This window comes from Sus scrofa, chromosome 15 (genome assembly GCF_000003025.6).
Source record: "Sus scrofa isolate TJ Tabasco breed Duroc chromosome 15, Sscrofa11.1, whole genome shotgun sequence".
NCBI classification, from domain to species: Eukaryota; Metazoa; Chordata; class Mammalia; order Artiodactyla; family Suidae; genus Sus; species Sus scrofa.
In genome coordinates, this window is record NC_010457.5 from 131,298,359 (window position 1) to 131,315,582 (window position 17,224).

The following is a 17,224-nucleotide window of genomic DNA, read 5'->3' on the forward strand; positions in this document are numbered from 1 at the left end:
TCCCAGGCTAGGGGTTGAATCAGATTTGTAGCTCCAGGTCTACACCACAGCCACAGCAATGTTAGATCCGAGCCGCGTCTGTGACCTACACCACAGCTCAAGGCAACACGGGATCCTTAACCCACTGAGCAAGGCCAAGGATCAAACCTGCATCCTCGTGGATCCTAATCAGATTCGCTTCTGCTGAGCCACGACGGGAACATCCAGAGAAACTGCTTTCTCCACAGAGGGCTGGGGGCTACTTCAGAAACCACCACTGCTCTCACAGAGTGTGGTGTGTGCCCTGCTTTCTCTGACTCGCTGGAAACTTTCCTCCCTATGGCCAGGAGCAGCCCTGTGTGGGAATATCTGCCCTGTGGGTTTCCCACCCAGCCGCTGCTAGCTGGCCTCTGATTCCTTGGAGCCCCAAGCAGACAACAGAAAAGCTGGCACACTGGAGTTCCCATTGTGGCTCAGCAGTAATGAACCCGACTAGTATCCATGAGGACGTGCGTTCAATCCCTGGCCTCGCTCCGTGGGTTAAGGATCTGGCATTGCCATGAGCTGCAGTGAGTGTGCAGACTCGGCTCGGATCCTGCGTTGCTGTGGCTGTGGTGTAGGTCAGCAGCTGGAGCTCCAATTCGACTCCTAGCCTGGGAACCTCCATATGCCACGGGTGCGGCCCTAAAAAGCAGAAAAAAAGAAGGAAAAGAAAAGCAGGCACATTTATGTCAACACCCAGTATGGTGGTGGCCTGATCCACCTGCTGTACAGGGACCGAGAGAAGAGAGAGAGTGGACACTAGAAAAGGCAGGTGTGCTCTGTGCCAGGCTTGTCTGGATCCTGTGCCCCATGGAGTCAGGAGCAGAGGGCAGCCGTGCCCACCAGAACCTCAGCTTGCTAATCCTTCTACCCCCTGAGGGGAGGGAGGGAGAGAGGGCTCCACAGAGACCTTGTGCACTGGGTAGGATGGCCTCATCCGTCTTCTGGAATCTGTACCAACCAGGCTGATGCTCGCTCTTTGCGGGGAAAGAACAGGAGTGGAGAGAGGATAGAAAGCCTGCCCCACATTTTCAAGTGTAACTGGCTCAGACCCCTCCTCAAAGCTGGAGGAAGTCAAATTCAGGGGAGCATCACATGGAAACCATCGCTGCTTCATCAGACATCTGGACACTGGGACCTACCTCAGTTGGGTCCAAGCTCTCCCATGGGCTGGAGAGAAGATCCGAAGTGTCCATTTTCCCCCTGCCCCGGCCATCTTGGCAAGGGAAGGGGCAAAGAGGGACTTTGCCCTTGACCCCCATGCTCTGAAACCCCCTGAGAAGGCAGGAGCCTGAGGACGGCTGGGATCACACAGACGTTGGTTGTTGCTGTCTTTGCACAAACAGGTGGACTCCCGGGGCCCGGGTCTGCCCCTCCCCGAGTCCTCCTCCGGGGTCCTCCGGGGCCCTCCAGTCCCTGAGTGTCACTCCTTGTCTTCCATCCCTGGGGGTCACATGTCATAACGGCTAGAAGGATTGTGTAGCTGCGGGAGGAGGGAGGGAGGACGTCCACAGCTCACTGAGCTACTTTCACTTCCCTTTTCCCCACTTGGGCGGAGCCCTAGAGAGACTTCCTGTTCAGGGTTCAGGCCTAGGGCTGCCTCCCTGGACACTGGAGTGGTTGCAGGCCAAGCTCAGGCCCAGGCCGGGCTGAGGTGGAAAGATGGCTAGTGGAGGCCGTGAGCTCAGGACAAGGTCAGTCTTTCCCCTGTCCTTCCACCTGTCCCTCTGGCCGTGCGGCTGCTTCAGGGCTGTTCTTTGGACTCTGCACTAAACCTTTGCTTTGCACAGGATATACACACGGGATCACTCTGCCGTATAATAAGAAACAGGAATGTGTAACGAGGAAATCAGATTTTAAACGGCAGCAGGGAGCCTGCTGGTTGAGTCTTGTTGCTACAAGGCACATGACATTGTTTTGCAATTTCAGCCAGGAGGCCTGTCCAAAGGTGCTGATCTTTATGAGGCCTTGTGGCAAGGGATTATTTCCTTGTAAACCTAGATCACTCTCTCGTTTCTCTTAGATCAGTCCTACCTTCACATAGCTGAGGAAGTAGAAATTTAAAGGAAACCCCTGATTTATTTTCAAACCTTTGAGTGGTGCTTTTTCCCACCTGTCCTGTGGACGGGGACTCAGACAGTCCCCGGCACTGTTCCCACCTCTGGCTGGGGAAGGGGGGGGGGCTGGATTCTTCTTCCAACAATCCCTGGCAAAGAAAGTGAAAGGAAGAGAAATGCCCCAAACTGCCAAGGGCTAGCCCAGGATGAGTATTTTAATTTTCACAGAAACTATTTCAGTTCTGGAGTAGGTTATACCTCCACAAGGTAAAGAGTAGAAATCCCATCTCTTTCTCTAGTAGTGGGTCGGAAGTAACATTATTTAATATTTTAAAGGTCTGGATTTTGTTAATACAACAGAAATACATTATGCATTCTTGTTCATAAAGTTCCTAAGTATATAGAGGAGAAAATTCTTGTTCACCCCTCACCCCCTTGAAACTTCCAGTCCTGATCCTTTTCAATTCTTGGGTGTTATCTTCCAGATCTTTTTTCTACACATTTACATATGTAACTTATTTTTATAATTACATAAATTTTAGTCCTTTTTTAAAAATGGAATTATGTTTTAAATGCCATTTTTTTCATTTTCATGTACTTTAATAGTGAAAATCATAGCACCTTAATAAACATAGGATCCCCTGGTTCTTTTTAACAGCTGTATACTATTCCACAGAATGGGTACACCATAGTTTTTAAACTCTCCTCCCTCCCCACTCTATTGATAGACATTTAGAGCTTTTTCAATTGTTTGCCTTTACCAACAAGCTGTGATACCAACGGTTTTATATTTTCTTATGTTTTTGCACGTGTACAAGTGTTGGTCTTGTGTCAATAACCAAAAAAGTGGAATTGTTGAGGGAAAGGGTACTAATATTTCATTGTTTACAGCTGATGCCAAACTGCCTTTCTAAGTATCTGAGCCAGCATATTCTCCTACCAAGAGTTAGATGAGCCATCTCCCCACATCCAACCTTTGCAAAAGTGCTGGACAAAGAGTTCTATCTTGTTAATTTGACTCTCCAGGTGACATGGGAGGTTGAACAGTTTTTCGGGTTTATTGGCCTCTTCTATGAATTGCTGGTTTGTTTATTATCAACGTTAGTGAGTTGAGGTGACTGTCTTTACTGATAAGGGAGAATTTGGTAAACATTTTGAAATTTCTTTCTTTTTTTTTTTTTTTTGTCTTTTTGCCATTTCTTGAGCCGCTCTCGCAGCATATGGAGGTTCCCAGGCGAAGGGTCAAATCGGAGATGTAGCCGCCGGCCTACGCCAGAGCCACAGCAACGCGGGATCCGAGCTGTATCTGCAACCTACACCACAGCTCACGGCAACGCCGGATTGTTATCCCACTGAGCAAGGCCAGGGATCGAACTTGCAACCTCATGGTTCCTAGTAGGATTTGTCAACCACTGCGCCACGACGGGAACTTCATTCTGAAATTTCTAAATACACTTTCCTTGCTTTTTAATTTTGCTTATGTTGGCTTTAGCTTACTGAAGCTGAAACTTTAAAGTATAGACTTATTAGAGTATTGACTTTATAAAATAGATGCACCCTTGTTTTTATGAATAAATAAAGTGATATAGAAAACTGCTAATGAATTCCACATACACAGTCTTTAGCTATAGTCCTTGTGTTCTCAAGGTGATTGATTCAATTCTACCTTTACTTCATGGTGAATTTCTCCTCTAGCATCTCCAAAATGTTTTTCTTTTTCAAGTTTTAGGCAAAATTATTCTTCAATTGGAGCAACTTTAGCCTTCACAACTTCTATCTGTCCCTAAACTTCCATCTCTTTAGCTTTTTACTTTCTGATCTTAATGGTTATCTCAAACTTTTCTTCATGACATTATATAATTTTTAGTAGTGTGGGGTTTCATGGTTTTTTTAAAAAAAAAGCTGATTGTGTTTATTTGGGGGAGGGGAATCTTAATTTTTCTAAAGCCCTTTCATCTCCACTTGAAACCACATTTTGTTATTTTATCACCCCGCTTTCATGCTCTTGCTTTATTTATTTAGGTTTTTGCGTGATGTTCAGTGCTTTGGGAATGTTTTCTTCCTTTTCTGGGTTATCCTTCCAGATTGATTCTGTTTGCAGTTTGGTTTGGGTGTTGCTTTTCTTTCTTGTTCATGTGCCTGTCATGTTTTTATAGCCCTTTTACTCAGGCTTGAGCTGGTAGCTTTCCTGTCACCTCCAGTCTTAAGCTGAGTGAATGTTTGTTTTTTTTTTTCTCTTCCCCCACCTCCAGATTTCCTGTCTTAACTGAGACCAAATTACTTCTCATCTGATCTGCAGTGTGAAGCCTCTGCTTTCATTCATGTTAATTTTTTTCTGAGCATCCTTTAACCTGTTAAACCATCCCTTTCCCCACTGCTCTGCAATGCTAGCTACCCTCTCCATTAACCAAGTGGCTATACATGCAGGGTCTGTTTCCATGTTCTCTCTCTTTTCTGCCATTGACCTATGACAGCCTTGCCTTACATGTCTCCACACTGTAATAGGGACAACAGCCTCAGGTAAACTCTTGATAACTTGTGGAATAAATCTTGCCAGCTTCTTTTCTTCTTACAAGGTGTTTTGGCCCTTTGTATCTCCAAATCAGCTTGTCAAAATCTTGTCAAGATTTTTGTTGATTACAGTGAATCTATAGGTCAATTTGAAAAGAACTGACATCTTTACAGTATTGTGTCTTCTATTCCATTAATCTAGAATGAATAGGCAATGAGGTCCTACTGTACAGCACAGGGAACTATATCCAGTCTCTTGGATTAGAACCTGATGGAAGACAGTATGATAAAAATAATGTATTTATATTTATGACTAGGTCACTATGCTGCACAGTAGAAATTGACTCAATACTGTAAATTAATTATACTTTAATAAAAATATGATATAAGTATATTATTATTTTAAAATAGTTTCTAATAAAACTTAAACTTTTCTACCTAGAGGTTTTATGCTTCTTCTGCTATATTTATTTGTAGATACTCGAGATCTTTATGCTATTATAGATATATAATTTAAAAATCAACTTTCCAGCTGCTTGTTGCTAAGATATAAAAATAAATTGAAATGTTGCCAAATTTTTCACAATTATAATAACTTGTACGGAGATATATTTTGCATATATATATAAATTTACATAGTGTATACATAATGACAGTCTTGTTACTTCAGGTCTAACCCTTATATTTCCTATTTCTTTTTCTTGCCTTAGTGTGTGGGCTAGGACTTTGTATAAGATGAATACAAGTAGTGATAGTAATCATCTCTATCTTGATTCCAGTCTCAAAGGGAAGGCCTTTATCTTGGCACAAGTATGAATGATTTTGCTGTAGTCTTCTTTCTTAATAAAAAGACCGACACAGATTAAAGAAATTTTATACTTGGCATCTGATGATTTCAATATATGAGGTGTGTGTGGCTTTGTTTTCTGTTTTTTCTTCCACTTCTCATTCACAAATTTCTTTTTTAAAATAAACTTTAAAAAAGTTTTCGTTTTTAAAATAAAATTTTTGGAATAATTTTATACTTACAGAAAAGTTATAAAGATGGTACAGAAGTTTCTAAATACTGCACACCCAGTTTCATTTCCTGTGATGCTATGCTCTTACATGACTGTGATGCATTTATCAAAACTAAAAAAAACCAATGCTGGTACTTTGTTATAACTCAAGCCCAGACTTTTTCAGTTTCACTAGTTTTTCCATCAATGTCCATTTTCTGCCCCAAGGTTAAATCTGGGAAACCTCATTGCATTAAGCCATCCTGTCACCTCTTCTCCCCTGATCTGTGACAATTTGTCAGTCTTCCCTTCAACAACCTTGACAGTTTAAAGAGTACTAATCAGGCATTTTGTAGAATGTCTTTCAACTTGAGTTCACCTTAATGTCTTTCTCATAATTAGACAGGGGGTGTGGTTTTATGAAAGAATATCAAGAGGTAAAATGCCCTTCTCATCACATCATATTAGGAGATATGTCAACCTGACTTATCTCAGGGATGTTGACTTTGGGCGTCTGGCTCAGGTGGTGTTTGCCAGGTTTCTCCATTGTAAAGTTTTTTTGTTTTTTTTGTTTCCACACTCTATTCACAAAGATTATTTTAAATAGCTGGTTATCTTTGTGTACTAGCATCACATTTGAGGAAATTACTTATAGGTAAAATTTGGGACCTCATTGAAGGTATTAGGCTTTGGGAAGGATTTCTGTTTGGTACTTTCAGGGGCCTTGAGGCACCAATCCAGGGACTCTCTAACACAAGTTCAGGGTCTGTGAGAACTTGGAGGAGCCCAGGTAATTTAACTGGGAATGCAATTCAGTAAGTCCGGAGACGTCTCTTCATCTCACTATGAAGATGTGATGGTCCGGGTCTGGATTCCTGTGAGACTCTATACTCTATGTGGATTTTAGACTTTATTTCTGTCTCTCTCACCCCATAAGGCTGTCAAACCTGAGGTCCTGATTCTCTGGGATCAGCAAATGCCTTCAAGGCAAAAACATTTCTGAGCTTTGCTTAACTCTCTGGTTTCTCTTTCCCGTTACTTTTGCTTGGCAAACCCTTACTGTGATTTCATATTGTCAATAATTAATAACATTTTTACAAGCTTTTTGCAACTTTTTTTTTTTTTTTTTTTTTGTCTTTTTGTCCTTTCTAGGGCCTCACCTGCGGCATATGGAGGTTCCCAGGCTAGGGGTCCAATCGAAGCTGTAGCCTCTGGCCTACGCCAGAACCACAGCAACATGAGATCTGAGCCGCGTCTGTGACCTACACCACAGCTCATGGCAATGCCAGATCCTTAACCCTGAACAGAGGCCAAGGATCAAAGCCGCAACCTCATGGTTCCTAGTCGGATTCATTAACCACTGAGCCACAACGGGAACTCCGCTTTTTGCAACTTTTAAGGTTTTGTTGTGTGTTTTTTTTTTTTTTTAACAGAATGCTGTATTGGTTGTGGGACTTGGGGGAAAACTGAGGTGTTTTGAATCCTGCCCCATCACACTAGAAGTTTACAATCACTGATTGATTAACAGCCATTTTTCAAAGTTTATGGCTTGAGGTTTGATAGTGGCTCATGAAGTTTTTCTTTGCTTCTAAGATTTTTCTCTTAGCATTTGTACTGTAATGAGTTTAGATTTGTTTGGTTTTGTTTTCGATTTTGCATTTATCCTGTTGGTGTTTTCACAATTGCTTGAATTCGTGAGTTGATGCCTTTTATCTGTTTTGGAAAATCCTTAGCCATTATCTCTTCAAATACTTCTTATGCCCTCCCCCCAGCCTCCTCCTCTCTCTTTCTAGGACTCAAAAGCAGCTAATACTAGCCCTTTTGACTATTTTTCACATATTCCTTTCATGCTTTCTGCATTTTTACATTTTTCATATTTCTGTTTTTTAGTTGGATATCTTCTATTGATGTCTTCTAGTTTTGTTTTTTTGTTTTGTTTTGTTTTGGTTTGGTTTGGTTTTGGTCTTTTTTAGGGCTGCACCTGTGGCATTTGGAGGTTCCCAGGCTAGGGGTCTAATCAGAGCTGTAGCTGTTGGCTTACACCACAGAACGGCAACACCAGAACCTTAACCCACTGAGCAAGGCAAAGGATAGAACCTGAGTCCTCGTGGATGCTAGTCAGATTTGTTTCTGCTGAGCCATGATAGGAACGCCATCTGATGTCTTCTAGCTTTAAAATTATATTTTCAGACCTAAAAGTTCCATTTGATTATTTTTTATACTTTCCAGTTCTTCTGTGTAATTATCTGACTTTCTATTTTCTCCATCATTTTATCCAGTTTCTTGACCATTTTAATCACAGATTTAGTGTGGTAAGTCCAGTCTCTGGATCATCTGTGCATCTGCTTCCATCATCTTTTTCTCTTTGTTTGGTCCTGCAGTCCTATCTTTTGATGCACATATTAATTTTTCATTGAATGCCAGACATTGTGTTCTGCCAAATGTTGTTCTCTTGTACATAAGAGTAATTCCCCTTTCCTCTGCTAGACAAGTAAAATAATGATGCAGACTACATCACACAATCAGGGCATGAAGTAACCCAAAATTAGTTTGTACTTTTTTTTTTTTTTTTTGGCTTTTCAGGACTGCACTCACAGCATATGGAGGTTCCCAGGCTTGGAGTTGAATCAGTGCTACAGCTGCTGACCTACGCCACAGCCACAGCAACTCCAGATCCAAGCCACATCTGCAGTCTACACCACAGCTCACATCAACACTGGATCCTTAATCCACTGAGTGAGGCCAGGGATCGAACTAGTCAGATTTATTTCTGCTAAGCCACAACAGGAACTCCTAGTCGGCATTTTTTTTTCTAGTCTGCATTTTTGATAACATTTAGTACACCTCAGGTTAGCCCTGATCCCAGATAGGACATCCAGACTTTCAATTAACAGATGGCAATCAAGTTTTCTATGCTTTTCAAAGTTTTTGTTATATTTTCAACCCTCCTGCTTTATGCAGTTTTAGAACTGAAAACAAGATTTTGAGAAAATCAAATCATTAATTTCCTTGAAGTCTCTAACCTGGCACTCCAACTCCAAATGACCATCGGAAGTTCTGCTAGATTCTTTGCCCTCCAGCCACAGCCCTCTGCCTGTGCCGAGTCCAGATGCTCAGTTTCTAGGTGTGTCCAGAATTTACAAGCACTCTCATTCTTTTTTATGCCTGAGTAGTGTTCTATTGTGTGTGTATATATATATATGTGCGTATGTGTGTATGTATGTACATGTGTATGTGTGGTATATGTGTGTGTATATATGCGTGTGTGCACACACACATACCACACCTTATTTGTCCATTCATCTGTTGATAGGCATTTAAGTTGCTTCCATATCTTGGCGATTATAAGTAATGCTGCTATGAACTTTGGGATGCATGTATCTATATCCATTTTTATAAACTCAACTTTACCAGTGTTATCCTTTTGTTTACAAATGCCTCTCGTGGAGTTCCCGTCATGGCGCAGTGGTTGACAAATCCTACTAGGAACCATGAGGTTGTGGGTTCGGTCCCTGTGCTTGCTCAGTGGGTTAACGATCCGGCGTTGCCATGAGCTGTGGTGTAGGTTGCAGACACGGCTCGGATCCCGCGTTGCTGTGGCTCTAGCGTAGGCCGGTGGCTACAGCTCCGATTCGACCCCTCTCCTGGGAATTTCCATATGCTGCGGGAGCGGCCCAAGAAATAGCAAAAAAAAAAAAAAGACAAAAAATGAATAAACAAAAATGCCTCTCGTATACTCAGAATTCTAACCATACACTACTATATAGTATACGAATACTTCATTCATTCATTCACAAATATTTCTTGACACCACATTCCCGGCACTTAATCGATGCTAGAGTATAATAGTGAGCAAAGCAGACCAAGTCCCTGTCCTAATGGAGATGTCGTTCCGGGGACAGACAAGCAATAAACAGGTGAACAAATATTTATAATTGAATGACAGAAATTAGTAAGAGTATAAAGGAAAAAACCTATTGGATACATGGAGAGAATGTAATGGGAGTGCAATTTTAAACACTAGGAGGGCTTTCTAAGAAGTAAATATTTAATGAGAGTCATGAATGTATTGAGGAAAAGTCCCATGTAAATTTCTGAAGAAATGGTCTAAGTAGAGGAAACAGCCAATGAAAAGTCAGGTATAGAATCATGCCTGGAATGGCTGAAGAAAGCTTGGAGGTTAGGGTGCCCAAGGGCAGTGACCTAGAAGAGGGGTAGGAAATGAGGTCGGGGAAGTTCTCAAAGAAAGGTCATGTTGTTTCTCAGAGGTCATGATCAAGACTTCAGATTTTATTCAGAATGGATTGAGGAGCCACGGAGCGTTTGCAATAGAGGGAAATCATCTGATTTCAGTTTTAAAAAGATCTCTTTTGCTTATGTGTGATGTTTGGAAAATAGCTGTAATATGGCAATACTGTGTAGTGATTAAAGGGCCTGGACTCTGATCCAAAGCCTCATTCCATTCTTTCATGGTTTATATGGCCTTGGGGATATCACTTAACATCTCTGTAACTCTGTTTCCTCACCTGTAAAATGGGATAGTAAGAGCATATATCTCATAGAGGCTGTTATATATATTTACTAGGTCCTACATATGGAAAAATTAGAAAATAAGCAGGTTTCAAGAGGTGACTCAAGATCAGCAATCAGTTCCTGCCTGGATAAGAGTAAAAAGCCTACGAGGGTCCTTGAAGTGGAGATGGTTGAATGTAAATCTGGAGCCCAGGAGAGAGAAATAAGGCAGAGATGCACAATTTGGGAATTATCCACATGTGGCTGGGATTCAAAGCCATGGGAATAGATCAGATTACGTAAGGAAGGGGTGCAGATAGAGAAGAGGTAAGAGGACTGGCCCTGAGGTAGTTGATATGTGCAGGAGGAGCAGGAAGGGCCAAGGGGGTCGCTGGAAAGCCACAAAGGTGTGGCATCTCAGGAGCTGAAGGAAGAAAGCGTTTCCAGAAAACAAACATAGACAGCAATGTCAATGTCGACAATAGTTCCCAAAGGGAAACAGCATAGGAGAAGTAATTTGAGTGGGGAGTGGGATGTACAGAGATTTTAAATGGGTAATATTGAAGCATGCTGTATATTTATAGTATCCAACGGAGGGGAAAGTTGAGGGTGGACGTGAGAGGGAAGGATTCTGCATTGATTGTGTCCGAGTCAAGGAGAAGTGATGGAAGAGAGTGTCCAAGTGAGTGGATTGCCCCTAGGCTGAAGGGAGGCATTCCATGCTCTGAATCAGGAGGAAGGCCACTGGGTACCAATGTAGATCGGCTGATGTAGTCCATGGTGAGGATGCAGTTACGGGTTGCTTTTACATTCTCAGTTAAGAGCAAAAGGGAGAGAGGGAGAGAGGGGTAATTAGGAGTTGAGGATAGAAAAGTTGTAAAACAGTCATTCAGTGAAGGAAAAGGTGAAATAAATAGCAAGATGTAGGATTACAAAATGACACTGAGACTTCGTTTCAGCTTAATGACTATAAACTTAAAAAGAGCACATAGCATGGCTGTGTTTTTCTCCAGACAGGTTGGGTGCAGAAGAGTGGAAGAGGGGCTAGTCTGGTTTTATTCAGGGATAGCGATTTATTAGATGAATCCAGTGGAGGGAGATATGAGTGAGGAAGTTAAGGGTGAACTTAACGAGTGGATTTTAAAAGCCGTTCTAGAACTGCTATTAAATGATGGGGAGTTTATTGGTTCCCCTCCCAGCTGTACCTGGGTATTAGGATGTTTTAAAACTCCTTAGATGGTTTTAGTGTATATCCAAGGTTAAGAACAGTGGAATACAACAATAGACCATGAATTTAGGTGGGTAAGTAAAGCTATCAACATGATTATGAGCAATGAAATAATAGAGTTGGGAGCCCAGGGGTAAGGGATCAAAGATTCATTGGAGTGCAGGTATAAAATGACATAACCTGCAATAGATCAGGCACTGGTCATATTTGAATCGGATTTTGTAGCATGCACAAATTGGAGGAATGACGAAGTCTGAAGTATGGTCACAGAAGAAACTTGCAGAAATGGAGAGGAAGACAAGATTATTAGAGATAATAGAGGTCAATAAGTTGAAAGATTAAGAGTTCCCGCTGTGGTTCTGTGGGTTAAGAACCTGACTAGCATCCATGAAGATGCAGGTTCAACCCCTGGCCTTGCTCAGTGGGGTAAGGATCCGGCATTGCCATGAGCTGTGGTGTAGGTAGTAGACTTGGCTCAGATCCCGCGGTGCTGTGGCGGTGGTGTAGGCTGGAGATGTAGCTCCGATTCAACCCCTAGCCTGGGACCTCCATATGCTGCAAGAGCGGTGCTAAAAAGAAAAAAAAAAAAATTTGAAAGATTAGGGTATTTAATGGAATCTCTGTTGATATTGAAGTAATCAAAATTTTTGTGAGGGGTCATGCTAAGGCATTTGCAAAAAATCTTCATTGAACAAAGAGGAGTGGCCTGTAGAATGGCAGATGGAAAGAAAAGAAGAAAGATAAAACGTTTTATAGTTTGTTAGTTGATTTGTTGGTTGATTTATAATTTTTTTCTTTCTTTTTTTTTTTCCTTTTTTTCTTTTCTTTTTAGCGCCACACTTGTAGCATATGGAAGTTCCGGGGCTAGGGATCAAATCAGCCAGCCGATCAAATCAGCCAGCCTATGCCACAGCCACAGTAATGCGGGATTTAAGCCTCATCTGCAAACTGCACCACAGCTTGCAGAAATGCTGGATCCTTAACCCTCTGAGCAAGGCCAGGGATTGAACCCATATCCTCATGGGTACCAGTCGGGTTCTTAACCCGTTGAGCCACAACAGGAACTCCTTGATTTGTATTTTTTTCTTAGTTCCACAGAAAATTTATTTTTGCACTGGGAATAAGACACAGAACTAGGTTTTTTTCTTCCAAAGGAAAAAAAAAAGACCATTTATGCAATAACATTAACTTAGTAATTTAACCTTTTACTACTGATTTGAAATAACATCTTTAACATAAAGTATATTATCTTTTTTCTTTTTAGGGCTGTACCTGTGGCATATGGAAGTTCCCAGGATAGGGGTTGATTCGGAGCTGCAGCTGCCAGCCTACACCACAGCTCATGGCAACGCCGGACCCCCGACCCACTGAGCAAGACCAAGGATCAAATCAACATCCTCATGGATGCTGGTCCAGTTCTTAACCTGCTAAGCCACAAGGGGAACTCCTAGATTATATTTTCTGTATAAAAGATACATACACGACCCCTGTTCTGATCCATGATTCTATTTTTTATTCCTCTTTCAATACTGAAATGTGTGAGTTACTATGGTTTTATCATTTTTGTTTTCAAAATATTCTTAGCTATTCTGGAGTTTTTCTCTTCTAAATAAATATTATAACCAAATGTTAATGTTTCTGGGATTCAAGTAACAGATACTGAATGCATAGATAAATTTAGGAAGAATTTTTTAAAATTCATTATTATAGTTGATAGGAAGAATTTAGATTACGAAAAATTCTGAATGGTCCCAACTAGAAAAATGGCATATCTCTTTATTTATTCAACATATGGTCGAGTTCTATAGTTAAGTTATTATTTTTGAATGACCCCTCTCATTGGGTCATTTTAGTGCTAGACATTTTACAATCGCATTTATAAATGGGAACTCATTTTTTCTTTTACATTTTCTAAATTTTTTTTGCTGGCATAAGGGGAAGTCTATTGGTTTGAATTTGCTGATCTTATGGATAGAACTCTTCCTAAGTGGACTTTTTTCTTCAAATGTTGTTTTGCATTTTTCTGGAGAAATAATTACATCTTCTACAAAGAGTGGTTTGTCTCCTTTTTTCAGGAATTTACAACTCATTGTCCTCCTCCCCTCCTGCTTTCTTCCTTTCTCTTTGTCTTTCTTCCTTTCTCTTTGTCTTTCTTCCTTTTTTCCTTCTCCCTTCCTCCATCTCTCTCCCCCTCTCCCTCCCTTCCTTCCTTCCTTCCTCTCTTCCCCGCTTTGCCTTTCTTCTTAGTCCATGGAACTACTGTACTGCCAAAATTATACTAATTTGTTCCTGGTTTTTAGCAGGATATTTATGTTTACTTTGGGGCTTTCTGATAGATATCCTTTGTCAAGTTAAGGATATTTACTGCTAGTCCTGGTTTACTAAAAGTTGTTTCTATTAAGACCATGTGTTGGATGTTTATTGAAATGCTTTTTAAAGAATCTTTTGAGGAGTTCCCATTGTGGCTCAGTGGTAATGCACCCAACTAGCATCCATGATGATTTGGGTTCGATCCCTGGCCTCACTTAGTGGGTTAAGGATCCAGCGTTGCCATGAGTTGTGGTGTAGGGTGCAGACAAGTCTCGGATCCCTCGTTGCTGTGGCTGTGGTATAGGCAGGCAGCTGCAGCACCAATTCAATCTCGAATCAATTCCCAATGCTGTGGGTGTGGCGCTTAAAAAAAAAAAAGAGAGAGAGAGAGAGAGAGCCAAAAAAATGAATCTTTTGAGATGATCATGCAACTTTTCTCTTTAATCTGCTTAATTCAGAGTAATTTATATTGAAATATTTTTATTAATTTGGTTGTTAGTTTAAGCAAAGTAACACATATAGGAAATATGCATATTAGATTGACTGTTTGATATTTGATATATTTAAAATACAAATAGTCAGCAGAGCCTTTAAAAAAAAAACAGCAGTCTTTTTATCCACCCTCCCTATCCTGTGTCCAGTTTCCCAGATGGACTTTTTTTCGTTTTTCAGCTCTTCTCTGTGGTATTTACTTCTATACTGGATCATACAGTAACTCTATCTTTAGTGTTTTAAGGACCATTCATACAGTTCTCCACAGTGATTGCACCGATTTACATTCCTGCAAGCTATGTAGGAGGGTTCCCTTTTCTCCACACCCTTTCCAGCATTTGTTACTTGTAGACCTTTTGAGGACGGCCATTCTGATCAGTATGAGGTGATACCTCATTGTAGTTATTTTATTTTATTTTTATTAGCGTATAGTTGATTTACAGTGTTGTGTCAATTTTTGTTGTTATTGTTATTGAATTGTATGAGTTGTTTTGGAATATTTTAGAAATTAAGCCTTTGTCAGTCTCATCATTTGCAAATATTTCCTTTCAGTCCATAGGTGGTATTTTCATTTTGCTTCTGGTTTCCTTTGCTGTGCAAAGAGTATGTTCAATCTGCCAGGTTTAACCAAAAACATAGAAAGATTTTCTAGGGCGACCTGACCTAGAATTCCTGAGATAATATTTACGTGGTCATATCACACAACTTTTGCATCCACTCTTGGACTAGACTCGCTCCTATCTTACTAGGGGATTTAGTCTTATGTGCTTATAAGCAACAGTAACCTACAACTTTCATTTATCTTCTGTTTACTTGGGTTTTGTGGTAGTCTCATGATGGGAGTTTTTTAAATTATTGGAGTAATTTATTTAATGCACCTTAGGTATCTCTATATATTTAGATCTTGTTTAATTTCCTTCAATAAGATTTTATAGTTTTTTCTTCATATAATTCTATAATTTTCAGATGTATATAAATATTTACTATTGTGTTTGAAGTACTATCTTATTTCTTTTCAAGTTGTGGTATTCCAAATAAAATCTTTAAATTTTATATGTCTACTTTTTATTCCTTCACATTGGCAATTCTTTTTCTAGTTCTTAGGGATTTTAGGTAGGACTTTATTGTTTCTATGTATACAAATGTGGGACATATAATGTTCTATCTTGTTAGTATTTATATGAATGACTTCATTTTCCTAGCCTGTAGCACTAACCAAAACTTCTATTATATATATAAAAAGCAGTGATGGTAATGGTAGGCATGCCTGACTTTTTTTCTACTTAAATTATTTCATCATTTCAATGTTTACTGTAATATTTGCTATTTTTGGAGATTTATATTGTGTTAACCATCAGTATATTTCATATAGTTTTTGTAAAAATAGCTGTTAGTCTTAAGAAATTCCCTTTTAAAATTAGTTATAGATATGTTTATATATTTTGTTTCTTTTTTTTTTTTGCTTGTTTGTTTGTTTTTGCCTTTTTTAGGGCCACACCTGTGGCATATGGAAGTTCTCAGGCTAGGTGTCGAATTGGAGCTGGAGGTGCCAGCCTACAGCACAGCTCACAGCCACGCCGGATCCTTAACCCACTGAGAGTGAGGCCAAGGATTGAACCTGAGTCCTCATGGATGCTAGTGAGATTCATTTCCACTGAGCCATGGTGGGAACTCCTCTTTTTTGTTGATGTAATAAATTTTACAGAGATTTCCTAATGCTAAACCATTTTTACTTATTCTCATTTTACTATTTTCCATTTAAAAAAAAAAAATCCTCTAGGAGTTCCCGTCGTGGCACTGTGAAAATAAATCTTACTAGGAACGACGAAGTTTTGGGTTTGATCCCTGGCCTCCATCAGTGGGTTAAGGATCTGGCGTTGCTGTGAGCTGTGGTGTGGGTCGCAGACATGGCTCAGATCTGGCGTTGCTGTGGCTGTGGTGTAGGCTGGCAGCTGTAGCTCCAATTCGACCCCTAGCCTGGGAACCTCCATATGCCACAGGTGTGGTCTCTAAAAAGACAAAAGACAAAAAAAAAAAAAAAATCCTCTAACCACAAAATATCATTTTAACCCAATGCAATCTTTTTTTTGTTGTTCTTTTATAAATCTCTGGGTGGTTTATTTTCTTTAACATACAGCTTATTTAGCTTTTACCGATTATAACTTTCTGAGGTTTCTTTTGTGGTCCAGATTATGATCTGTATTGATGTGCATTTAAAGAACATTGGGGGAAATGGTGTGTTCTGTGTTTTTAGGTCATGAGATTAAATAATAAATCACCCATGCAAACTCATCCAAAGCCTATATATTTTGATCATTTTTTGAATATGTAAAAAGTAAAAAACTAGAGTTGAATTATTTCTCAGTGTCTATAAAGGTTTGTTCTATTATTTGTTTCTTGAGTTTTGCTTGAAGATGAATATGAATACCCTTTTTTATTTTTTTTGCTCTGTTTATATTTGAATACCATAACTTGCCTACCTTTGATTTTAACAAATTTTGTGTTATTATGTCTTTTTAGAGTCTCATGTTGGAGTCTGTTTTTGATCCTATGCTTTTCAATATCATCATTTTTTTCGTTTATATATAGTGGTTTTAATAACGTGTTTTTTATGCTTTTTTCAGGGTTAGCTTTTAGAATGCCTACTGTTTTTCTTATTTTTGCTCTTTAAAATGCAAGCTGTATTTCTTTTTTGTTTTATTTTTTGTGTTTTTGAAGGTGTTATAGAGTCTGTTTTCACTCAACCAGTGATTATCTTCAACTTTTCAGAATTGCTTTTAATCTGTATTTCTGTAATTTTTTTTTTTTTTGTCTTTTTGCTATTTCTTTGGGCCGCTCCCGCGGCATATGGAGGTTCCCAGGCTAGGGGTCGAATCGGAGCTGTAGTCCCTGGCCTACACCAGAGCCACAGCAACACAGGATCCGAGCCGCATCTGCAAACTACACCACAGCTCACGGCAACGCTGGAGCCTTAACCCACTGAGCAAGGGCAGGGATCGAACCCACAACTTCATGGTTCCTAGTCGGATTCGTTAACCACTGCACCACGACGGGAACTCCTGTAATTTTTGTTATTGAATTTGAAATCATATTGT

General features: G+C 40.1%; 1 protein-coding gene across 9 annotated transcripts in view; it reads left to right on the forward strand.

Annotated features, from left to right (window-relative positions):
• The window catches only part of LOC100517129 (nuclear body protein SP140-like protein), an 81,331-nt gene continuing 65,671 nt past the window's right edge, over positions 1,565-17,224 (forward strand). For all 9 annotated transcript variants that reach the window (XM_021075662.1, XM_021075664.1, XM_021075663.1 and 6 more), the window contains exon 1: positions 1,565-1,715. In XM_021075662.1, the coding sequence (XP_020931321.1) occupies positions 1,684-1,715 (32 nt within the window). In that variant the 5' untranslated portion in view covers positions 1,565-1,683. The remainder of the gene's footprint in view (positions 1,716-17,224) is intronic.